General features: G+C 48.6%; 8 protein-coding genes across 8 annotated transcripts; 3 read left to right on the top strand and 5 right to left on the bottom strand.

Moving 5' to 3' along the window:
- Nucleotides 1–542: 542 nt before the first annotated feature.
- J7337_005863 (uncharacterized protein) lies at nt 543–2,782 on the top strand (the record flags this gene model as incomplete). Its single annotated transcript, XM_044823535.1, has 5 exons — nt 543–570; nt 638–846; nt 901–1,085; nt 1,132–1,619; nt 1,668–2,782. 5 exons carry the CDS (start codon nt 543–545, stop codon nt 2,780–2,782), a joined length of 2,025 nt encoding a protein of 674 aa, XP_044682026.1.
- A 348-nt stretch (nt 2,783–3,130) lies between these two features.
- On the bottom strand, nt 3,131–5,252 carry J7337_005862 (uncharacterized protein; the record flags this gene model as incomplete). The annotated part of the gene is made up of 2 exons (XM_044823534.1): nt 3,131–5,026; nt 5,070–5,252. The coding sequence occupies 2 exons, from the start codon at nt 5,250–5,252 to the stop codon at nt 3,131–3,133; spliced, it is 2,079 nt and encodes a 692-aa protein (XP_044682025.1).
- Nucleotides 5,253–6,406: 1,154 nt separating this feature from the next.
- On the bottom strand, nt 6,407–7,348 carry J7337_005861 (uncharacterized protein; the record flags this gene model as incomplete). Its single annotated transcript, XM_044823533.1, has 1 exon — nt 6,407–7,348. One exon carries the CDS (start codon nt 7,346–7,348, stop codon nt 6,407–6,409), a length of 942 nt encoding a protein of 313 aa, XP_044682024.1.
- A 1,906-nt stretch (nt 7,349–9,254) lies between these two features.
- Nucleotides 9,255–9,977, top strand: J7337_005860 (uncharacterized protein; the record flags this gene model as incomplete). Its single annotated transcript, XM_044823532.1, has 5 exons — nt 9,255–9,384; nt 9,438–9,634; nt 9,689–9,802; nt 9,855–9,905; nt 9,951–9,977. The coding sequence occupies 5 exons, from the start codon at nt 9,255–9,257 to the stop codon at nt 9,975–9,977; spliced, it is 519 nt and encodes a 172-aa protein (XP_044682023.1).
- A 460-nt stretch (nt 9,978–10,437) lies between these two features.
- On the top strand, nt 10,438–10,837 carry J7337_005859 (uncharacterized protein; the record flags this gene model as incomplete). The annotated part of the gene is made up of 2 exons (XM_044823531.1): nt 10,438–10,596; nt 10,736–10,837. 2 exons carry the CDS (start codon nt 10,438–10,440, stop codon nt 10,835–10,837), a joined length of 261 nt encoding a protein of 86 aa, XP_044682022.1.
- A 2,413-nt stretch (nt 10,838–13,250) lies between these two features.
- GLN1 (glutamate--ammonia ligase) lies at nt 13,251–14,938 on the bottom strand (the record flags this gene model as incomplete). Its single annotated transcript, XM_044823530.1, has 6 exons — nt 13,251–13,735; nt 13,817–13,903; nt 14,005–14,087; nt 14,136–14,470; nt 14,753–14,875; nt 14,936–14,938. The coding sequence occupies 6 exons, from the start codon at nt 14,936–14,938 to the stop codon at nt 13,251–13,253; spliced, it is 1,116 nt and encodes a 371-aa protein (XP_044682021.1).
- Nucleotides 14,939–18,701: 3,763 nt separating this feature from the next.
- On the bottom strand, nt 18,702–19,942 carry J7337_005857 (uncharacterized protein; the record flags this gene model as incomplete). Its single annotated transcript, XM_044823529.1, has 3 exons — nt 18,702–19,576; nt 19,623–19,704; nt 19,757–19,942. 3 exons carry the CDS (start codon nt 19,940–19,942, stop codon nt 18,702–18,704), a joined length of 1,143 nt encoding a protein of 380 aa, XP_044682020.1.
- Nucleotides 19,943–21,218: 1,276 nt separating this feature from the next.
- On the bottom strand, nt 21,219–23,309 carry J7337_005856 (uncharacterized protein; the record flags this gene model as incomplete). Its single annotated transcript, XM_044823528.1, has 1 exon — nt 21,219–23,309. The coding sequence occupies one exon, from the start codon at nt 23,307–23,309 to the stop codon at nt 21,219–21,221; it is 2,091 nt and encodes a 696-aa protein (XP_044682019.1).
- Nucleotides 23,310–25,121: the final 1,812 nt, after the last annotated feature.

The raw sequence follows: 25,121 nt of genomic DNA, 5'->3' as shown, positions 1-25,121 counted from the left end.
CTTGAAGAAATCTTATATCCTTTCGGGTTTTATTGTGAGCAACTTGCTCACGATCATCAACCAGGTAATCCCAAAACTGAATTGAAGATTCCGGCGGGGTTCCTCCATTCATCCCGCGAAGTGGGGCAACAGTGCAAGGCCACTGCCGTAACAGGCAGACGGGACAGGTGACAGCGTAGGCCCACAGCCCACAAGGCAGGCAGCGATAAGCCCCGCCACTTATCGGAGCTAAGGTACTCGCAATGCCTGCATTCACCTTCCGGGCTTCCCAACACCCTTTTACCTTTCATCTGTGTTGCCTTTTAACTTTTATCTTTCAGCCGTTTTCTCGAACAAAAAGGGTAGGCCTCTCTCACAGGCTTGCTCTTCCTTCCTTCATCAACTCTCACAAACTCTTTCGAGTCTGCATTTGGCCTACTGACATCCATTCACAGGAGTGGGTCCATGAGACAGTGTGCACCGCACACCAAGAGCATCACCAAACGCTACCTACCATCTTCACTCAAGAGCTCGTAATTTGTCCTTATCAACAGGCCATCAAAATGGCGGTACCCGAGTACCGTGACGAAGGTGAGGCAATATCCAAACAGCAGAATAAACATACTCCTCGAACCTTGATGGTGACTGACATTCATAGTTTCCATCACACTCTCGATAACCGACCCCTCGCCCAGCTTCTCATTTCCAACTCGTCGCATCTTTCTCAGCAAGAAGAATCCGACCATCGAAATCGGCCGAACTTCTAGAAGAAATGGAGCTTTTGAAGCTGCCAAGAGCAATGCTTGGTTCGATTCACCAGTCATGTCTCGAAAGCATGCACTCTTCACCCTTGACGCCGACAAACAGGTAAGGTTTATGGAGGCAAACTCTCCAGTAACTTTGTGTTAACTGTTTCCCTAGAAACTTTATGTCAAGGACACGGGTTCTCTCCATGGAACTTATAAAAACGACGTCCGCCTCGAGACGAATGTGAACCATGAAGTGATCAGTGGTGACAAGCTCAAGTTTGGTGCTCTCATTGAACGACCCCAGGACAAACACTACCCTTGCGCTATGCTAGTTCGTCAGACATACGGCTCCATCAAGTATGTCATCCTCCGATATCTCCGGTCCTTTTGCTGATTATTATAGCCCCGAACTGCGCGGCAATAGCTTCCGCGTTCCTGAGGATAGCGACATCGAATCTCTGATCAGTGACGAAGACCAAGTGAACAATAGCTACGAGATGTTGCGCACCAACAAGTTTGTCCCTGGTAGAGTGACTACTTCATCGTTTGGTCATGGTCCGATCGACTTGACAATGGATGATCAATATCCTCTTTCCAATGTTAGGAACGGAACTGAGGTTTTTGTCAACTGTCCTCATATTCAAGAGATACCTCTCTCCAAGCTGCCAGAACCTGTTTCTGTCTTGGGCCACGAGTTCTCTGACCTTGAGGAAGAGCATGAAGAAGCGGAAAACGACTTGTCACCAAACTCGATGGACACAGACGACTCTTATGGTGGCATTTCTGAAGATTGCCAGAGCGTCGACTATGCAATGTCATCCGTTGCAGAGGACTCCATTGTCGATGAAGAAGAAGACTTTGCAGAGCATGACGAGTTTGAAGAAGAGCAAGGTATGTTCATGGGATACAGTGCTCTGGACCATTTTGACCATTTTCCAGTCCACACTCAGGAACCTGCCCCTCAAGCCAACGGTCGTATTGAAGAGGCTGCTGACATGGCATCTGTAATGAGCGAGAACCCCGAAAAGACCGCTGCGCAGCCCTGGGTCAACCCTTCGAGCACCCAGACCCCGGATGCTTCTCAAAAACTTGATAGTGCCAAACTCACCCAGTTGGACAAAAGCCACTATACATGGAAATCAGACCTTGCTCCAATGATGTCGATCAACGGCACGTCGTCCTTGAAGCTTCCCCCAATTTCAGAAGCAGTCTTCGACAAATATAACCACGAGACGATCACACACTCTACCGCTGAGGTTGTCGGCAGAAAGCATGGGAAGTACGAGTTCTTTGCTGCTAGAGAAGCCAACGCTCTAGCTGCCCTCGCAAAACCCCGAGCTCGACTCATAAGCCCCGTCCATCAGGCACAAGTTCAGGAACACTATCTCTTGCGGGCAGGGATGGAAAACAAAGTCCTCGGGCACCCAGAAGATCAACTCCAGTCGCCCGCAGATGAAACCCAACCTCGCGCTTCCGATTTGGTATCTTCTGGTCTGAAATATCTGGCAACGCCCCCTGAGCACATCGATACCACCGTACCATCTGTGGAGCAAGGGTTGGACGACTCATCTGCCTGGGCTTTCCAAGAGAGCAAGAAGTCATCTGGTATCGAAGTCACAACCGAGACAACTGAGAAGGTAGTGGCCCAAGAGAATGATACCGATGTTGTCGAAGACGGTGATGCCCAGCCCGCTGAAGCCTTGGAGGCAGCTGAACTGGCCAAACCAGTCGAAGCCGTGGAGCTAGCGAAACCGGTCGGAGCCGTGGCAGCTGAACCTGTGAAGACTCCAGTGCCAGAATCCACTGCAACCAAGAGAAAGGCCGATGAAATTTCTCAGCTTACCCCTGAAGAAGAACAAATGTCTGACGACCGGCAATCTCGTCCACAGGTGCACTGCCGAGAGGTGCAACCAAGTGCAAGGCCTCGCCACATTGCAGCCTTGGGAACCCCACCAAGCAAACGTCTTCGTCGTATGGCAGAAGCAGTTGGGTATGTCGCCCTTGGAGGAGCTGCTGTCATGTCGGTGCTTATTGCTACGGCGCCTGCCCTGTAATTTACAGACAGTACACGCCAGTGACTTATGGAACTTTATTGGAGTTTGAGATCCGGAATCAAGGACAGGGAGTCGGTTGTTTACTTTAGTCTATCTTTTGCTTTTCCACTTGCTGGTTTGAGGAACCAAAGGCATGTCAGGGGGTATTTCAGTCGTATTCATATGAATCTACAAGTTTCCTTCCACAACTAGCAAGCAGACCGTCTCGTGTGAAGTACGATAAATGTCATCCATCAGAAATGTATTAAACTTGATCCCTTGTCGGGTTACCGCTTCTCTGCACCAAACGCCAGACCAAATTGCCCAAGTCAGCTTTCCAGGATTCCGCCCATCATTGACAAATTCTCATTACTGTACGCTTCCATTCATCAAGCTTTCAAGTTCCCAAGGACTCAACGTACTTCTACGTCGCGATACACTCTTGCTCATTCGGCGTTCACGGCGTCGTTTTTCAGGCTTCACTTGATCATCAGCCGGTACTGGGTCCCTCTTTACAGGGTCGACGTTCTCAAAATCATTTCTCTTTTCGGTTTCGTTTGTCGATTCGGTAGCCTTGTCAGGCTGAGATGAAGTCATGGTTGGTTTCTTGACTCCACGAGTTCCACGGGCAGCTCGAAGCTTGGCGCGAACACGAGCAGCATCAGCCTCGCGCTCTGAAGCGGCCAGTTTGGCGGCAATAGTCGCCATAGTGAGAGGACTTTGCTGAGGAGCGGGATCGATGTTTCGCGGGAGGGGGAGACGGGATGCTGTTCTACGAGGGGAGCGGTTTGGTGATGTTTGAGTCTCGCTTTGGTCGTCGCTGCTGCGGTGAGAGCTTTGGTGCCGGGGAGTAGACATCTTCATCTCGTTAAGCTGAGGAGCAGTTTCCGGTGACTTGACGAGGAGGACTTCGTCGAGTGAAGAAGAAGATGACACGCGGTCGCGAGGTTCTTGATCAAATCTGAGAGGAATAGAGCCTCCTTCTGCAGCAAGGTCCCATGTGTTTTCCTCCACAATAGTGCTGAAGTCTCCCTTGCCATGTTTGCGAGGTTGAGAGCCTCGGTTTCCGGCTGATGCAGAATCTTTCAAGGGGCTGAGCTGGGGAGGCTCTGGTAGTGGCGATGAGTTTGGGTCTGGGTGGTAGAGGGGAGCTGCTGTGGACTGCTGAAGGATTTGCACATTAGGCTCCTCAACGTCATAGTCGTCGATTGGTATGTTTTCGTCGTAATCGGATTCGATGTCACTTTCTCGGTCAACTTCATCTTCAGGCTCTGACTCTGGGACGAGTTGTACACGAGGGGAGCAGCGTGAAGGGCATGGCGAGTTGATAACATCCATCTCATCTTCGGGCTCCTCAGCAACCGCAGAAAGTCTGAGAGCAGATGCGTGCCTTGTCTCCTCTACATCTCGTACCCTTACCGGACTAAGACGCAGTCCCATCTGAAGCTCTTCGTCGCAAATTGGCCGTCCATTAGCAGCCATGCGCTTCCGCCAGCCATCGATCAGGTGAACTGCCTCAGTCCAGCGACTTTCCATCTTGACCCAACCATCCTTGAGACGGCTGATTTCCTCTTCTCGAACCATGACCTCTTCGATTGGTACGAACGAGGGGTTCGTTAGGATAGTTCGCATGTGTTCCAGCACAGAGTCCAGCTCCGAAGCCATATCCTGCCACCCTTGCTGCTGAATAACAAGGTTATCCTGGTTCTCGTTGTTCCACCCGCTCATGTCCCGCAGTTGCTGCATCGTCTTGCGCATTACGGAAAGAATAGCTTCGTTTTCTTCACTCAGATTCTGAGCCAGGTTGGCCAAGAATGCATTGGTTTCGTTGCGCAGATCATAATCATCTGCTGCTGTGGTGCCTCCGCGACCTGTCGACTTTTCCTCGCCAACATCGCCTGTGACGAGAATTGAGGTTATGCCGGGGTTTGCTCGGGATCCTCGCGCACGCCCAGCTTCGGCGAGCTGTTTCTTCAAGGTATCGATTTGGCGGTCTCGTCTACGGACGTCTGTTGCGCATGCAGCTCGTGCCTGGGCGACCAGTCCCTTTGTGCGGGCGACTTCTTCCTTTAAACCACGTATGGCGGCGTCTGCCGACTTCATTTGTGTTTTGAGAGCAGCCTCTGAAGCTTCTGCGATGTCCAGCTTCCTCTTGGCCTCGGTGTGTTTCTCTGTGAGTCGCGCAATGTCGTTGGTATGTTTGAGGTTATCGGCGCGTAGGGTGCGCATGGTGGTTGAGAGGGATTCGCGATGTTCTGCATCACGCTGTGACTGTTAGTTGTATCAAGACACATGAGAGCTAACGTACATCTCTTCGGAGTATTAGATCGTTGAGGACGCTCACGATTCGTCCCATGGTAGTCCCAGCTTCATCGCCATTGAAGGCCGCGCCGGCGAAATCAATACTCTGACCATCGCGAAGCAAACCTCTAGATAGAAGCTGATTGTTGATATACAGCGATGCTGTACGAAGATTATCGGTATCGATCATTGTGATAGGTGAGCGAGTCCAAAGTTGATACACATATCCTCGAATCTTGAAGAGATTGACTTTTTCTCATCAATTTCCTGCGCAAAGGTACTAGTACTATCTCTCCTGTATAAGTGTACAAGCTTGTGGTCCCTTTAATTGTTTTGGTGGGGAGAGCTGGTTGCTATGTGGGGGAGCAAAGTAAACAATGCGTCCGCCAATGAGATCCCTGTAAAAGTGAGGCGGGCCTGAACGAGAGACCTGCCAGGGTCATCCTTTTGACAAGACAGCGCTCGACAGGTGGCAATGCAGATGATCAAGCTTTTTCTGTCTTTGGGCCAAAAGTGAGGGTTTTGGTGTTTGCTGGTGAGGGTCGTTGTCTGGGTCGACAGTCCCACCTGTTAAACTAGAAAGCCTCGATGAGGATGCTGATGGGTCGAAATTGGGCATGTTTACAGATATACAGCCTGATCAAGGTATGAATGAGGGGAAAGATGTGGTCAGAAAACGGCCAAATGTCATATGAATGGTGTTGTGCATTGTTTCCAGGGACAACTTGACATTGAAACAGACATAGCTGCTGGCACATGTACCGTCAACTCGAAGTCTCAGTCTGAAACTTGTTCAAGCTCTGAAGCCGCACTGATTCTATTTTCTATCTCCTCCTTCCGACAAGGTCCTCCCCGCCTTAATAGCTTCTTGGCTGAGGCGAGACAGAATTAAAACGTGGTGGAAACCAAAGGCCCGAATGTTGCCTCGTGGCGGATTTTACATCTCCTCTTGGACCCTTATCAGACTTAAGGGTGTTGATCCGAGCGGCGATGACAGGATTGTTGAGTCGTAATGGACAGAATACGAAAACCCATAATGACTCGGGTATATGTTGCGCGCCAACATGGATATCTTTGAAACAGTATCCTTGTGTAGACCGAGTTTGACATGCTCTAGAAACAGCTGAACTTGTCAGTGAGATTCACGAATAGAGTCTGACAAAATATGGAACAATGTCTTTGTCTCAGACAAATTTGAGAAGATTGTAACGCGGCTGTTTTCGGCACCCAAGATGGGAGACCAAAGGCCTCGCTACCCCATCATGTTCGATGGCCCCGCGACGTCATCATAAAGACAAACAAAAAACACCATCATGACTTACGAATCGTAGCTAACCAAATATCTCATGTCTCTGGTCGGAATTTCCCCCTCTTCTCCCGCATCGCTTCCACCTTTCTCTTGTCCTCCTGGAATCTCTTCATCAAGGCCATTTGCTCCGCCTTGCGTCGTTCTCTCATCTGGAAGCGGTAGAAGTCCTTGGTTTCGGACTTCTTCTTGGTATCCCTCTCGATCATCCTGCGCTTGGCTTCCTCGGCCTCGTTTCGGCTGGCGGGAGCTGCCCGTCCACCGCGGGTTACTGTAACGAAGCCATCCTCATCTGGCTCATTGCGCAGCCGCTTAGCTAGCTCAATAGCTTCCTTCTCCTTGCGGTTGAATGCCGTGAAGAAGGCGTGAACAGCCTTTTGGGTGGCTGGCTTGTCGACGCGTGAGAGTTGCAGATGCGATGCGATCCACGATGAGCCGAGCGAGGGGACGTCGTCGGAGAGATCTCTACCCCATGTGGGATACTTTTTACTCTTTTGTAGCTTTGCGATAGCCTTGAGGACTAGTTGCACACTCTTCTCGTCTGCGAGAAGCACAATTGCGGTGCTGCTGCTGCGCTGCACGCGCCGCGACCAGATCTGCGGTAATTGCGCAGCTTCCTCTTCTCGCTCCCGCTCTTCCACCTCAACGTCGCCGCGTTTTCTCTTTTTCGCAAAGCCTGCCACTTTCGTGGCTTGCGCAGGATCAATAGGCAGCAGCGTCCGTGACTCGTCTTCGAATGTAATCCCCTCAAAGCGCCCAGCGCCTACAAGTTGTGTAAAGACAGCGCGAAAGTGAGGCTCTGTGCTGTCGGTGGGAATGTTCTTGAGGAATAGACTTCGTGAGTCGTTGGTGGTAGGTATCTTGGGTGCATTTTTCCGTATGCGAACTTCGTGAATGGCGGTCTCTGGGTATGAAGGTGTGGCAGGGATTTTTATTGGGAGAATGGAGAACAGGTCTCCGGTTTCTTCGACGGGAGACATATTGATCAATGTGGTTGATGAGCAACTGGAAGACTATTGACGAGTCCAGATTGAAGCAAACAAGAAAAAAAGTTTGGCCCCATATCAGATAAGGACAGTGTTATCTTTGAAACAATTCGCACAGTCTACTTACACGAAGGACAGGGATCTGTATCTCGAAGGTACACTCCGAGAAAACCTCAACTTGGCAAAGGATGCCAGACGTAAACTCATCAGAGGGTCTCTCATCTTCTAATTACTTATCTAAGGCTCTTTTTAGTTAAGGATAGAGGTCCCAAGTTTTGTTGCCTTCTCTAAAGCTGTCAATGATTTATTGAAAATTCTCATAAGCTTAGAATATATCATCGTAACTCTGGGGATCAACAGTCGTTACTTTTGCTTACCAATTTCAATTGTCTTTTCCACTGGGATCCTCTATATAACCATTTGCTGCCTTTTCTGTCCCTCATATGGCTCTGAGTATACATCTGACTAAGTCGGTGATGTCTCTGGTTGAAAGTTGCGACCACTCAAGGATTAACCTCAAGTTTGTTTCAACCACAGTTCGGCAGAGCTAGGCACACTCGCCGAAACTCTCTGAGCATTATCTTCAAGCTCGGGAATCGATCGCCTCAATTCCCGACGATATTGATCGAAGCGAAGGGACATTGGTAATACTCTGGCCAGTGTAGCACGCGACCAAGGTATTGCCTATAGCCTCTCGAATTCATGACTGGTAATGAACCCCACGTTTTGCATGGTATACGAAAACGTATACACCAGGCTTGTTGCAACTGTCAGCTAAGTCATCGAGCCTGGGCCCTAGAAGACTTAACAGGTGCACCATGTCTAGACTATCGGCAGATAGAATTTGACGTGCCGCTGGAAACACGTGAAAACCATATCGGTAAGCCTCCCGGCTTCAGCGTTTCGAAGCCAGCTCCAAGAGTAGAACGTGAAAGAGCAATTGTCGTCGAACTGCCACTCCAGAGAGGAAGGTAAATGTACACCCCCGGCGCGATGTTTGCCCAGACAAATTCAGCAAGATTCTGCTGTTGCTAGGAAAGAGGATCTACTTTGCAGCAACACCACAAGTTATTTACTGGGTTCTTTTCGCGGACCTAAAATGAAGAGTAAGTCTAAGTTTATAAATATACAGTCCTAAGTGCATAGAAAAGGCTGAGATATCTTTAGGATAAATATTAATATGACTTTAGACTAGCTTAAGGTAGTCAAGACTGCCAAGTTTCTCACCTGTGTTTAAGCTAATATCATGTTGGTTAGGTTTGCCTATACCTATGTTTGTAGTTATTTGCTGTTTGCCTTGCTACCTAATATGCATATAGTCTATCTAGGCAGCAAGGACAAACTGATATTACCTATAGAGGCAATTATCTCAGGGACTAGTATAAATAGTCCTCTTTCTCCTAGGCTAGACTCAATTCTATTATGCCTTTCCTTTTTGTCTATATATCATGATGTAATGTGTGAAAGTTTGAGCTGAGTACCAGTATATATCGACAAAGGCAACTGCCAACCTCCACTACTTACCTTACTAAGGCGATATTAACTGCATGTGCCCTCCACTGCCAGGGTGAATCTGCATGGCCCACTTGGGTTCTGTTACGTGGTACCTATTGGCCAGTAAACCTTTGATGCAGGTACGGCTGTTGAGTCGGAGTGCCATCCGGGTTCCCAGCGACGCATGATACATATTCTGGCACGAAAACACACCAGTCCAACCGGCCATGGGCGAAATAGAACACATTCGATACGTGTGAGCTTGGCCTTTCCTATGGAATCATAACGAATGCAACCCAAGAGCCCAGGTTTAATGCCGAGTGGCATATGTCCCAGTGCCCAGCGACTAACAATTGACATGCATGTTCTTTCCTGGACTCGGTCCTGGGTGATCAAGATATCAATAATGACGGTTGCTCAGACACATCAATTCAGTAGTACTGCCTCCCTTGGTAAGCACTACCGTGAGGTGCACAAACACCGATTGGAGATTCGCCAGGGCCCCAACACGCGACAGCTAGAAGACGACCTTGTCCGTAAGTCGGAAATGATCCAGATTGATTCGAAGCTATCTGCTGAATTTTCCTAGGGTGGTATTACCTGTTTGCTGGTAGAATCAGCCACAACTGGTCTCCCAGAAAGGCAAAGCACCGTGGCTTCTCCCCAGAACTTGGATCCAGGCCAAGCATTCAACGACTCCTGCCAACGGGTCCGCCCACGCCCCTCTACGGCCCTGGAGCTCGTGTCCAGGCATCTTCTTCCCGGCGCCCTCGCCGTGGCCAGGAAGTAAGCTAGATTCAGTTTGGAGTCAAAGCGGGATGGCATTCTAATTAATCCCAGTACGACTCTGCAACAGATTTCGAGGGATTCCCAGACGACAACGCCGGCCGCGAGTCCGCCGCTGCCGCTGCCGCCAAGTATGCAGCGCCTCTTCGTACAGAGGATAGGGGCGAAGTACTTTAGAATTATCTCCTACACGATTTGACAATAGACTGATAGAATGTAGACTTCGCTATCGGCACTACGTGCTGCTCGTCGTGGCAAGCAGAAAGCCACCGTAAGTTGGAAATTACTTTCTAACTGTTTTATCATGACTGACCAGTCAACTCTGATAGAGAACCCCGACTAAAACATCTCGGGGCCATGATCGTGGAGATCGTGGTCGGAGTGGTAGCGGTAGCCTTGGCTACCTGCAGACTCCCCAATCGAATGAGTCGAACGCGGGTCCCTCGGTATACTTATATGCAATTGTTTCCTAATCGATTATTTACTAATTTTGGCCAGAGACTTCGTGATGCGCAAAGCCGCATCAGTAAGCACTTGAAGAAAAGTATTTCTTTGACTTGGTAGTGCTGCCCCTGAGTAACGCTCCTCCCTCAACACGCTCTTTCTATATGGTGACGCTACTGTGGGCGACGCCCCTTCCACATAAGTGCTCTTTCCTGAATTCAGGCCTGGGTCATCAAGACACCAAGAATGGGTTGTCTGTCTTGATTTTTTGTCTTCTACAAAGATTAAACGACGACTATTTCCCAATTCTTCTAAAAGGCCTTCTTTTAAAACATATAACCGCCTTCAATAATACCAAGATGGCCCCCAACAAGAACAACAACAAGAACGACCAGCCCGAAGTCCTCGGTGCTGTGTCCAAGGGAAGCATACGCTTCAACTCTCGGGCAGCTAGCCTGCCCGAGAAACGGGGTCAATCTCTGGTGGCTGAACAAAGCTCATTCGCAAAGAAGTCCAAGGTAAGCAGGAGAAACTTGATGCACCCGGACCATATTGACCATCTCCAGGTGTACATCGAGTAGCACCACTCCCCGGCACTTCAACCGCACCCCAACGTTGTCATGAAAACATCGACACAATGTCATTTCCCTTTCGAAGGTTGAGATGATGTGGTCTTTTATGACCAAGGCGAGCGAGGGCGAGGAGAAGAAGATAAATGAGGGTGAGGGTGAAACTCAATGTGGCTCATGGGGTCATTAAAATATCGGACCTGCATACAAGGTATTAAAATAAACTCAACAAAAGGTATCCTAAACTTATGCTAAATTTAGGCTCAACTTATACTAAGTTACCTAAGTCCTTTTGTCATTTGATCGAGGTCCCAGGTCCTCTTTCCTTCCCTAGCCAAGTTAAATAGATCGGAATCGAGACCTAAAGCATATAGAGAACGTTTTTAATTGCATAGTTTCAACAATTGGCTATATTTACTGCCCGCCTTCGATTGCTCTTGGTAGTGAACGTTTTCACGACAGCAGTGATCTTGCCCCGAGATAGTCACATGGCTGATCGGGTAATATTGATAGAAACTTTTATTTTGTCAGTAACAGGCTGGATTTCATCGTAGTATAGCTATGGGCTACCAATGGAAAGACTTGTGGCAGATATCTAGAAACAGCTCCATTCTCAGGGGCCGTTCATACACCAGCCTATGGCATTGAACAGAGCTCTGCCTTCATCAGGGCTTCAGATCCAGCGTCCGGGTCTCTCGGCAGTGCAGTTGTGCGAGCATAACTCCTCAAAATACACACTGGGACTCCGGGCGTCACCAACGACACGGCAATGTGTTTGTAGACGTTGTCTTGATGAGTAACTTCTATCATGAAGAAAATGGACAACGGTTGTGTAGGTAGTGACCAGTTCCAAAAGAAATTGGGTGGGCAAAGGTTTCGACTCGGACCATCAGCTGATATGGGTTTCAAAAAGCCCGTCTAATTAGTGAGAAGGACTTTGGGTACAGCTGAGGTAACGGCTATTGCGGTCTGGGCTTCCCGTTGCCGGCTGACATGGAGAAGCAGTTCGGTGCGGCCACTGGCCAAGCTCGAAGACGCAGTTATTGCTGTCAGAAATTCTCACTGCCAGTTCACATGAGGATTTTGTAAGCTCCCAAAATGTGACACAATACTGCGATAAAGCCTTCTGCGACAAAATATGCATTCCGTCGACAAATCCGCCCTCTTCAAAAAGCCATTCTGCACAGCAACGTTACAGAGCAACTCTGCGCATTCTGACGAAATATACTTCAAAGAAAGAAAGCAAAAAAGAAATTACAAAATGATAGTTCTGCGCATCTCGGGCTTACGAGGCAAAGGTATTAGTTCCACCAAAACAAATTCGAGCATCGGCTTGTGCGCAATGTCACGGGCCTCAGTGCCTCAAGGCAAGACTTTTACCTGGTGGCGGAACTGGTTAAGAACTACCTACTTCTAAATGGAACTTGTCCAAAATTGCATTGGGCATGGCAATACAGAATCAGTATTTGGGCAGAAGAGTGGTGTTTATAATATAAACAGAAGTGGGAAAAAGAAAAAACTACTCAGTCTGCCTCTGCCTCTGCCTCTGCCTCCTGCTCCTGCTCCTCTTCTTCAGGCTAAGCCCTTTCTGATCCTTCTTCTTGTCCCTCTTCTCCTTCTTCTCCATCCTCTCTTCGTCCTCCTTGGTGATCCTTATCACCAATTAGACGATTCATACTTCATGCGAGCCTAGACTTAGCCGCCAGTCATGGGATATCGCTATGTATCAACTCATTATCATCGGTTGTTCTCAAACTCCATTCAGAGCATTTTCCTGAAACATCCACCTCAAAAGGTTTTGAGAGGTACGACCATATATGCTAGAAAGTCCGAACTTGCAATAGAGAGAAAGAATTTCCACATGTTCCTTGAACTTCTCTGTGTTGATTGATTCATTGTTAGAAGATACTCAGTCATGAAAACGAAAAGTTCACCATTGCTTCGTACCAAATCACAATTAACTAGTCCGGTGAGCACAAAGCCACCATTGTAACGATCTGCGACGAGCAATTGAGTAATTAGTCTCACTTCCCTTTCGATTGGTTTATTGGTAATCAACTGGTACTTCTCGGCATCAATATCCGTGAAATCAAGGATCGAAAAACAGCAGATGGCAACAGTCAACTTAAGTCAACAGAAGAAGCTAGCTTCTTCTTCTTCATCACAATTGATGGCTCGCTCTCAAGAATTCGATATCACTGGAGTAGGCACCACAGAAGTTAAGTATCACACACAGTAGGTATGACACACATAAGCCATGCTAAATCGAGCTACTGCAATACTTATACCGCTGAGCCACCAGATGCACATGTTCCTGGGAAGCACCTTCCAGAATTATGAAGGGTTTGGGAATGGGCCGGTAACAAACCGGGGTAGTCACGTGGCGTATCTCCACGCGCTTAAAATAAGCTTAATTTGAACGACTTGTGACCATCCGATGTGGTTCACATCAATCAAATTGATGAGGCAAACAAATATTTTACTGATTGTTGTCATTACTGTCCTTCTGGACAAGCTATCATGCTATCTATGTAATCAATAGTTTCCCAAACCTGCACGCCGTAGACCATGTCATCAGAAAGGAACAAACTCTAAAACTCGCTTTAAGCCATGGAAAATTGGAGGAGGACCTTGGTAACGCGGTAAGGATCGGCGTTGGAAGCAGGGCGGCGATCCTCGAAGTAACCGTAACCCTTGGCCGCAGTTTCGCGTGGTACACGGATGCTTGTGCCACGGTTGGCGACACCCCAGGAGAAGCTGTCGATCGATCCCGTCTCATGACGGCCGGTTAGGCGTAATTCGTTGTCCTCTCCGTACTCTGCGATACACTCGACGTGGTGAGGCTCAAGCTTCTTCAGTGCCTCCTCGATAACCTTCATACCTCCCTCCTCGCGCATGGCTTTGGTGGAAAAGTTTGAGTGCAGACCCTGTAGAGATATTAGCATTGTGAAGAGACAGAAAAGGCCGGGGTTACTTAAAGCTCCGTTCCAGTCTCCTTGGATAGGTTTGGGGTGCAGAGAAACCTTTGCACCGAATTCCTCGGCGACTCGATGCAAAAAGAATCGTGAGACCCAAAGTTGGTCACCCACTGAACAGTTTGGTTAGCAGTAGCACGATATTTTGTGGTGCCCGGGTTTAACCGATATGCCCCACATTGGAATAAACGTACTTTCAATGCCAGTGCAGGGACCGACCTGATATTCCCATTGAGCAGGCATGACCTCAGCGTTAGTTCCAGAGATCTTGATGCCGGCATCTGGAATCGTATTAGACATGATCCATAAGGAATGACCAGATAACAGATACACTCTCGAAACTTTACAATTTCATAGAGCACGGTTCAAGGATTTTACTCACACAAGCAGGCTTTATAATGGGCCTCGACGATATCGCGCTGGACTACCTTTCCAGTGCCCACACCACAGTAATACTCGCCTTGGCTGTGGAATTGTTAGGCAATGCCAAAAAGAATTCAAGCGTCAACTTACGGAGCAGGGAAGCCGCCGGCGGGCCAGCCATAAGGTCGGTTGTCAGAGCCGAGAAGGGTGTACTCCTGTTCCAGGCCAAACCAAGGCTCATCATCGGCGTAGGTATCCATGACCTTCACGCAATCATGACGGAAGTTGTATTTGTTGGGAGTTCCATCGGCATTCCAGCACTCGGCAAGAACAATAATGTTGGGAGAACCACGGAAGGGATCGGGGTAGACTGCGCAGGGACGGAGGTAGACATCGGAGTTGTCACCAGGAGCCTGGTTGGTGGAAGAACCATCAAAGTTCCAGACAGGAAGATCCTCAGCCTTGTATTCCTTCTCGGGAAGTGTCTGCAATTTTGTAAGTTGGTGTTCAAGTTTTACGTCGCTCCTGTTCCCTTGCTCCTTCTTGCTGGTATCGAAAACGTGTGCCCAAGAGATCGGGCCATGCATCCCCGCATCGTGGAAAAACAAGCTTAATCGCAAGTATAAGGCTCATTCCACAAGGCAGGCGCGACATCGCTTCCCAAGCTTAAAACAACGCCTTGATTGAGGCCGAGAGGCCGGCCTCGCCGTTTCGGATCGGAAGAGCAATTGTGGGTCCGGGATATAGAATCGGTAGATTGGACTTACGCGAGACTTGGAACGAGTGCCACCATCGGCGTCAACCCAGACGTACTCAGCCATGATCATACCCTTCTGATCAAGCTTGAGATACTTCTGGAGAGTTTCCGTCCTTGAGGTAATGGGAGTAGCCTGTAGGACATCGTATTAGTGGTTTGCGCCGATAAGGAGCGTTCGATGGCGAGCACGTACCATTGTGAGTGCGGTTCTAATGGAGTCAAGGGACTTCGAGAGATAAAGAGAATATAAAAAGGAGATACGAGCGTATCAAACAATCAAACAGATATTTGTAGGATGACCGAAAAATAATTCTTGAGAGGTCGGGGCGTCGCGGGTTTTATGTTTACGGATTCTAAAGAAAGGTTGATGCTCTCGCCCGCCAAAAGATAAGGATTCCCTGTGGCCGGATGCAGGGGCGTGGCTGTTACCGGCTTTCAGAGTGGGGTTAAATGTATTCCGTCACAATCCTCGATTGGCGTTCGGCAGGGCCTCTTTATGGAGGGGGTGTAAACTTAAAGTTTAACAAGACACCACACACAGGGAAGATACTTGTTTTGAACAGAGATCATCTTTTTCTTCATGATGAGTATACATACGTATGCTGCTATAAACGAGACCCCGTCGTCCATGCCTACCGCAACTGACTCCCGTATAATAATCCTTATGAGGAAATATCGCCACGCAAGTCGAGAACAGCTCAAGAAGGAGCCAGTAGCTTCATTCAAGTGGAACGCATTTTCCATAATTGCACCACCGTCTCCAGCACGCAAGTGCTTCTCCGGCAGCCGGCTGAATGAGAACAGTGCCTCTTTTAGTGGGTAGTATCGCTGTCATAACGAAACTTTCAGGGCACTGCCGTCTCATAGTGGTGCTGAAAACAGTATGACATAACGGGGCGGCTTCGGCGGAGACGGTGTATGTGCAAGGTACTCATACTTTTTTGACGCAGCCGCTCGGCGGGTATCCCAGCGGCATAAGGCGGTGCTTTTCATCAGCCTCCGTATCTAATCATCACCGGGCCGGCAAGTTTTGGTCGCTGATTGAGATGTTGATTCGGCTCAGTGCCGGCTCAACCTGTTCGTTGACAATTAGTTATCTGAAAATAGGCGGATATAAACCGCTTTACTCCGCTTACGGAGCTTCGACTCCATTGAGGAAATACGACCCAGTATACCACAAATTGACCCAAACTCTTATCGCAACAATGGCCCATTAACACGTTAAAGTAGAGTTAATTGCGCGTGTGGTTGTGCGTATGTACGCATACCCGGATAAGGAATAGTGGGGTGAGATAAGGTGAAAACCATGTGTTCCCAGCATTGGCAATTCAGACCAATTGTGTATCCTGTATTCAAAAGCTTCATGCAGTCGTCACTGAGTAGCTCAGTATATCCGTAAACCATAGATAAGAAGGCATCCCGTCGTGCCTCCGTCTTCTTCCCCAGGAAATTGAACCCCCAAAGTTCCCTCCCACTCTCAAGTCGAGGCTATCTGATGGTGCCCGCGCCTTTCGTGGGCAAAGATTCTGGGGTTGGGTGGGACAGTTGCAATCCTTGTAACCAGGTACGTCTGGCCCACATTCGCACATGCTGCAGGACACAGGCTAGGGGAGGAAATAAAACACAAAACCTCGATCCTAAATGACAAAAAGACTTAGGTAATATAGTATAAGCTTAGGGCAACTTTTGATGAGTTTATTTTGGCACCCCATATCAAGGTTCGCTGTTTTCTTGCCCCCCGAGGACAAGCAACAAAGGTGCACACAGGCGTCAGAAACAGCCCCAGGGCCAGACTGCGCCCTGAGCCCTTCTGATGTGAGCCATGGATGCCCCGAAAATACTCCAGCCATGAGCCAGGCCCAGCTATTTTGAGAACCGCTTAGAGCCTGGTGCTTGTGACTCTCCAGGAAGCCCGACAGCCTCGGTGGTTCCGGTTTGTCCCTGATCTGTTACCAAATCGTTTCTTGAGCCCCAGGCGAGCCATACTCTTTTCAGTCAGAGGACCCTGTTTCTTTGTTCAAGTTGTCCAACCATGGGCCGCAACACCTCGGCCGGAGCGCAGTTCCTTCTACCACCGCTTCTTTTTTGGGGTTCAGTCTCAGCGCTGCCCGGCGACGAGTCGGTGTCTCTCCAAGCACGCCCAACCTTGTCACCAACGCCACCCCAAAAAAAGAATACCGTACCCAACGAACTAAAGCCACACACCCGAGCTGGACAGCAACTTGCATGCTCTTATCATTGAGTCGTGATTGGATCAGGGCATGCTCTGCATAATGAATGTTATCTCACGTTGGGTTTCGACCGACGGCTTCAAAGCCGTTTCAGATATCTTCGTTCCTGGTTGGCTATCTTCATCACTTACCGAACTGTAAATCGCTCATTGATTCCGATCTTCAGGTCCTCTTCCATTTCCCCAGACCGTACGAAATTGCAATGTCGGTTTCGGGACACTCCAGACTTTCAGGCACTTCTCCAGGTCTGCCCTGTCCTGGATTGAGAGGGTATGGTCTCCGGCTTCGGGATACGCGATGAATCGAGTAGTTGTATTGCTGGGGTTTTGCCGTCAACTATTAGCGTCGGTCCGGTTGTGTCAGTCGATTTTGCCCACCTCTTCATCCATTTCTCCCTGGATAAATCATTGATCTAGAACTGGAGGACTCCATTCTGCCGGGTGTCAGGGTTCAATTATTCCCGAGCTGAATCCGACTGGCTGCAACGAACGGTTCTTGTCAGTGGGCGCACACGCACGAGACTATGAGAAAGATAGAGCCCCTGACAATGCCAGGGGTAATGCATATTCCGACAACTTAGTTGAGATGCTCTCAAGTAAATGTATGGTAACGATAAGGCAGGCCAAGAGGAAGAATAACATCAAAGTGATTGGAGGGCGCGTCTGAAGATGTCCAGGAGAAATTTTCTTCTCAGTCGAGGGCTCGTGTGAGGTTAACCAGAGTTATGCAGATCGTTCTTACTCTGTGGGTGGAAGAATATTATCTCAGAGCAGGTGCAGGTGCTCGAAACTTTGGTTTGGCAACTATGCCCAGACCACAATACCACAGTGACGCCTCCCTTTCTTAGGCTAGAGTCATCCTAACTTTATCTAAATCTTCTAAATTTTACTGCTTTTTTCAAAACTCATCATAAGTTTCTATTGCTTTAATAGCAGAATAACCACTCAAAGAGGCAATCCAGGCAACGCTCCTGCGCAATGTCCCATACTGCTGAGATGGAGATCTGCCGCCCCCCGCAATCCCCATTTGACTCATTGGAAAATTGACAGACCAATCAGACTCAAGCTTGAGACTATTACACATTTAAATGAGCAACAGGAACTGATCCGATTCAGGCTTACCCCAGGTTTCCGTCGATATCTTCCTATCTCTGGAAGAGAAAGAGCAATTAATCTCGATCACTAAAGGCCTCATGTCTATTGGATCGCCAGAAGGGGGATGTAAATCGTTTGGCTTTTCTCGCTCCCACCCTCCCGTCCTCCGAGATCTGGAGAATTGGGTGATGGAATCACGTCCAGATAACTCGTTGCGCGAATGAGATTGAGTCTAATTGTTGAGATACCGTGCCGGCTTCTGAAATCAAAAAACTGCCGATTTCGCATTGGACTCAAAGTTTACCCACCACGGAGTCAACTCCGGGTTTGGCGTTCCGAGATGCTGCGATTCACGCCGAGACCCGGCGGGGTGATTGACGGGGGGTGACGGACTTTCACCGGGGGTTGGCCGTGCCAAGCTGGGGGCACTCAGCATTTGCGTGCGTCTTGACGCAGTTCAACACCATCCAGTGGCGACGGGTAATGGTGGTTTAAATCTCGTGATGGATCAAAGGACACCAGAAGGGAAAGGGAGTTGCTCTTTACATCACTTTATTCTCATTGGTCTTGGCAGGAAGGGGCCAAGGTCAAGAATTGCCCTTGACCCTCAAAATGACGTCGCTAACTTGTGTTTCTACACACCCATGACGCTCTGTATGGGCACGTCCCAGTACCAGCTCGCTACTGCCATGCCGCCAACGCTCATCGTAACTGCCATGAGGAAATTGACATCATTGTTGTCGAGAAGATCCCACCCGTTTTCAACAGCCCGTGATGGTCGCTGATCTCCAAAACTTGACTTGCGGTGCTTGTCTTTATGATTGTAGACACCAGCATGAGCATCGTCATCGTCCAAAATGGCAGAACCACCAAGCTTCTCTTTTGCTTCGCTCTGCAAGGCCTCGGTTTTGACATTCGAATGAGCAGCCGCGTCCGTGGCAGATTCGGCCACTAGGACACGGTTGCCGCCTTCTCCCTCGACAATTTTACCGGACCGTACGTCCCTGACTGACCTTTGGAATAGGCCACCCAAGAAACTATCCAAGACGCTGCCAAGAGCACCCCAGACTACCATGAATCCCATAAACTTGCGCCGCTCCAGCATCGTCCATGGGGCACCGCCTGCGGGCGTCTGAGATGACTCCTCACTGCAGGACGGTAGGAATATCATGGATGCGGTGACAATAATCATTGACCCCAGCAAACCTGCTCCTAAACCCAGCAAGGTGACACCACCGTTTGTTCCGCGAGGCACCTTTCGGAGTGTTGGTGATGTGATCAGTCGAGGCTGTCCTGAAGACAGGATACCAAGTTCGGAGCTGAAAGTATCGGCCGCAACGGCCGCATAATTGGCAATGATACCAACGACCAGGAGGTCACCGCCCCATGAAAAGCATAATGATCCCGTGGGATCCGGAGTATTAGGATCGGCGAATGCGGCTTCTCGTTTTCGTAGTTGGTTCGCGTGGAGGACAGAGAGGACAGAGGCCATCAAACTGTTGGCGAGAACTTGACAGATCAGTCAATTGATTCATGGATGGCTTCAAGTGCTTACCTTGAACATGTGTTCTAGGCCCTTCCCCTCCAGATGTACCCTTTGAACGAAGCGTATAGTTGGCCTTGATGCCTTCTTTGATCTAAGGCGTCGTCAGACGTCTCCCTTGCCATGTAGCGGGCGCAAATACTTACGTGTGTTACGCGTGTTCCGGCAAGGAAAAATACGCATAGGAGTGCAAATGGAAGATTCCATGGGTGGTAGGCGTGTGCGGCAGCTGTCAGAGTCGCAGCGAAGATGCCAGCGGGCGTTAAAGAATTCCTGCTCTTGGCGCGGTAGATGAGCGCGCAAGTTGCGGGGAGAGCATATAGCAATCTCATGACTGATGGACTTAAGCGCTTAGAATACCGAAGTTTCAGGGCGTAAAAGGTGAGCTGAGGTTTGTCGTTGTCGAACTTCTTGTGGTTAATTGAAAGAGCTAGTCAATCTGGCATCAGACTACCCTCGTCAGCTGACGTCAGCGATATGGGAAATACAACCACGTGTGATACCTTGAGCAAGAACGTCGCTCGACAATAATAAAATGTCCAGCTTTGGAATAGGAGAGGGGACGTCTTGTTTTATAGTCAAGAATTCCTAAACTGTGTCTAAGCAGTCTCTATCGACGTCTTAACTACTAGTCGATTCTGTGCAATGGCCTATCATCCCATCATTGCTGGCTCCCTTCGAAAACAAAGATGGTGGGCTGAGGTTGCACTAAAGCTTTGAATCAGAAGTGAAAAATGAGGAAGAAGGCCTTATATATCACAAGGTGTACAGAAGAAAGCAGATCAAGTTCTAAACAGGCACTCGAGTAAAGTTTCGTGTTAAAAGAGCCTACCCTGAAACTCGTAGCTCTTATCCAAGTGAAAAGGGTAGGGCTAAAGCATGATGCTGGGATACTATCTATCTATCATACATTCTTGCTTCACAGTATGATTCGAGGTGGCTTTGGTTTTACCAGCCTCTTACAGTCAGTTGCTTGAGTTGTTCTTATCCAACTCTTTTCGCAACGAAGGACTCGGGAGATCTCCACTTTTCCGGTCCGAGATTCCCGGAGTGATCGGATCCGAAGCCGAAAGGTCGATAAGATGACATCTTATACAGAGAAGACTGACCCTACGATTATCTTCGGTATTGACCAAATAGTTACTTGGAGTTTCTGGGCTATGATTCTAGATCAACTTGAATCAGAAACTTTATGTTAGAAGCTCAATAAGTAATGAACATAAGCTCTTACTGGGACATCTTCTGTGTAAGGATGATAAGGAATACGTTTGTGGCTTGATTGGTACAGACACGAAAGTGAGGATGAAATATAGTGACGATAACTATTGATCATATACGAAAGGTAGACAAAACTATAGACATGATACAGCCTCTTCTGACGCCCCTATCAAAGTTTCGAGTTTTCTCCCAACACTTGATTAAAAATATATACATAATAAAATACTGATCCAGCGCACGCAATGCTCAATAAGCAAACATCGATGCCGCCAGCGGCGAATTCCAATTTTAGAGTCCGCCAATAAACAAATAACAGGCTTCATTTTGGTTTGTCCGAGATCATCATAACTGCATTCATCCAATATCGAAACTGGTATCCTCAACTCATACTCAGGTCTCATCCATATCTAGTGTTTGGAAAGATATGTATGGTGCCTCTTCGCCACTTGTGGGAGGCCAAGCCCACTGGCTATGCTGAAGAGAGACAGGGCCCGCGGCCTCGAAGTTCACCATAGGGGGTGCTTGCGAATACCACATCCCTTGCTGAACAATAGGGGGAGAGTTCATATTGGTAGACATTATCCCATGAGGAAAAGTCTCGTTGATTGGCCATTTGCCCATCCCCTCAAACGGGGTGAACGAGTGAGTTGACACGCTAGTAGAGGAGCCTGACGAAGATGGCATAGATGAAGATACCCTCGAAGAAGCTTCAGCCTGAAAAGGCGACGGCATATCCACCAAGGCCTCATTATTCGCGATAAAGCCATTCGGAGGCCTGACATTGCTCTGAGGGGAGTGCGACATGGATCGCATAGAGTTCATGCTCGGCTCCAATAGCCCAAGCGCGTTGGTATTGCTATTACTGCCAAAAGCACGAGCACATGACTTGATCTGCTTTCGCACACTGCGCAAGGTTGTGCCTTGGTAGAATCGTTCGTCTTTGCTGATTGTATACAAGGAGTTTGCCAAAGAGCAGAGACGATTATCCCACTCTGGACGGAAGTAGCTATGATCAAGACTAAGCCCTAGGTTATCCCGCAGGAGGCTAAAAGCTCGGGAGCAAGTGTCCATAAGAGTACACAGAGCTTTATAGAGGGGTTGTTGGAATGTTGAGGCTGAGTGTTGATTGTGCCTGGTAGTTGGCGAAAGGGCCTGTATGACTTGTTCTACAGAAGCGCAAAATTGATGAACAGTCTCAGCCGGGACCACCACTTGCTCGTAGAATGAGCCGTTTTTGGGGAAGAGGAACTGAATGAGCATTGTATGGTGAAAGGCAACAAGTAATTGCCACAATCTGTCATCATCTTGACCTTTTGCGTTCGGATCATATGTATTTGTACCAAAAGAGCGGATAGCTTCTTTACAGATGCCGACGCCATGATTTGAGGCGGTTTGATCCGAGGTTTGGGAGAACAAGTATGCAACAGTGCTCACAACCTGGGCAAGAGGTCTCATTTCTCGAATGTTACCCTTTTGCTTCTGTAGGGTGTTGAAGTTCTCAGAGACGAGGTCAAGCTGAATGGTAACTGATGAGGTTGAGGTCACGGGGAGAGATTCGAGGTCAAAGGTTGACGGTGTGGTTTTGGGCAAGACTCCTGCTTGGATGGAGGTCCAGATGTGAAGGGAATATGTTGTCCACCAGAGATTTGAGACAACTTCTTTCTCGACATCAAGGACGTCAACACCATTTATGCGGCTGGAGCTCGGCTGGGAGGCATCCTTGGACATACAATCCTTGATCTCGGTAACCAGCTTGCTTGCAACTTCGATATAACAGATCGCTCGGCGGAATTCGTGGGAATATAGGGCGTTCCAGGCCAGCAACACCAAGGTCTGTGCTGTGGTAACCCCTTTGTAAACTCTCGTAGGTACACCAGAATATACAGCATCGTTGTCCTCGGAAGGATGATAGCATGGCCGCATCTGTAGCTGAGTCTTGGCCCACTGCAGGAGCTCATGTCCACGAGCAACTGTCGAGTCCTCTCCGACGACGAAGCTAGCATCAGCTAGCATCACAGCCATGAGGATTTCGTCACAGGTATCTTCGCGGATTTCTCGAAGCAGCAGTGTCTTGGAGATGAGAAATGTCAGGGGATGTGCGGAGAACCAGACGTCGATAAGCTGGTTCCTCTGTCGATGGCTCAAGGTAGACAAAGGGCTACAATATGCTGAAGGATTGTCGAACATGTTGGTAGAAGTATCGTTGGATAATCCAGACCGGATAAATTGGTTGCTTTCATTAGACTGAGGAGATCCCAAGTCGCTATATCTCTGGCCAACAGAAGCGACAAGGTCAAAGGCAATCAGGGGCAACAGTCCAGTGAATCTAACCTCTGTGCTCTGCTGGTGCAGGGCTTTTCCTACTTCTCCAAAAATCAACTGGGAAAACTTGTCCTGAAACATCTGCTCAAGAGATGCAGCAAGGCTCTCAACACCATCTGCCAACGGGGCAAGATCTTCCTGGGTTCTGCCAGGAGACATAGAAGAGGCAGAATTGGCAGAGCACGATCTCCTTCTCTTGCTGTCAGGTAGTTCATGTTCGCTCCGCACCTGTAGATGATTATTGGCTTTTGTGCTGTCAAAGCTCAAGTTCCGACCCTTTGGTCTTGTAGGCTCAAAGTCGTAAATGCAGTCGGCACCTTGCTTACGACAAGCCTCACAGATAGTTTCGTTTGAGCACTTGATCTTTCTCGCCCGACAAAATGCACACGATCGTCTCAAGGGATGTTTCGAGCTCATCTTGCTCGAGGGGTGTAAATGTTGAAGGATCAGTTACCATATGTCAACAAATCTGGGGGCCAAAAGAAACTGGCAGCTCTGGGGAATTTGCCAAAAAGGGATCTGATCTCGGTAGAAACGCCAAGGAGACGATCTTTGTATGAGGTTGAATGGCGTCGGCTGCCTGGGTTTAGTTTCGAATCAGAGTAGCCTCAACAGGAGCTAGACAAGCCCACACTGTAGGGTTTAGATCAGATCAACTCTCAGGGCCTCCAAGAAGGTTTCCCCCCTCATTGGTAGGTAATATTAGTAGTAGCCGAGAAGCTTGTCAACCATCCATGTCCGAGGCCTGCATCATTTAGGGCTGATAGCCTCGATAGGGTGGGAGTGGCAGTGTCTGGGTCAAGTGAAGCACCACTCTGCTGGTAACTTGGAGGGAGAACTGACGTGAACTGACAGACAAAAGACATGTGTTGGCTGGACTGAACACGGAGCTAAAGATGACACAGGTCGGAGGCAGTGTTGACAACCGTCAGATGCTTATTCTTATTTTGAGTGAATCATACTGAACGAGAAGGTCGAACATGCTGCCAGGCTCCCGGCAAGGCATCTCGGTGGATCCAATGTCATGGACACGGCTTACATTGCATTATTATATACGAAAATTATCGATTCGCGAAGCTCGGTCTTACTGTTCTTCGTGTACCTCTCGTAAGTGAGACTGGATTGCAACAATACGAAAACTTTACTGTGAATCAAGCAACAGGATCGTGATCTAGTTATACTCAATACTAACTCTCTTGGATCATACTTAACTCATTCCAGAGAAGCCTATCGCATTGCCTGCCTATTACGGATCAGTTGAAAATAGTTCAATGTCTCGCAGCACGACACTTAATTTAGACCCTCCGAACCTGTACGCAGCTCAAGAGTAAACACTGTACGGAAGAATGCGTCAATCCGGGCTGTGACCTGATAAACTGCCATCGGAGGGGAGAACAACGACCAGTGATTTAATCCTCCGGAGTTGATCTCACTCGGCGGTAAGGGGTCAAACGGTGCCGTTTCTTAGTCTCAGTGTGGCGCAGAGCCATTGGTTCTCGCATTGCTGGTTTAGTTGGGCTGAGTCTTACATGGCTTTCTCGTGGCTCTCTGCTTGTGACCAATGATGAGAAGCAAATCTGTGTCCCCCTGTAATAGGATCCTCAGCTGAGTGATATGTTTGCTTTGTAACATGGATGTTTTAATGAGGTTATGACGGTTGACTTCGGCAGTTCGACTCATTCACGCAAAGCGAGAGTTCAGCAGAAGAAACTCCATTCCTCAGCACACAATCATATTTTCAGCATCACCTCATCGAGCGTCGTAGCTCAAATATAGTTGACACAAGGCCAACAGCCCCCACACGGAACGTCGTCATGCCGGTGGCCCATGCGTTCGACTAGTTCTAGACCCTACGCCAGAGATATCAACGGGAAATGCCGATGCTGTCAAGTCACACTCCCTCACCCTCACACTAATAAAAAAAAAAAAGGCTTGATATTTGTGGTGGTAGAGTTACTGACCAACCACCCC

This window comes from Fusarium musae, chromosome 4 (assembly GCF_019915245.1).
Source record: "Fusarium musae strain F31 chromosome 4, whole genome shotgun sequence".
NCBI lineage: Eukaryota > Fungi > Ascomycota > Sordariomycetes > Hypocreales > Nectriaceae > Fusarium > Fusarium musae.
The sequence above is the reverse complement of the archived record's forward strand: the minus strand, read 5'-3'. Positions and strand labels throughout refer to the sequence as shown.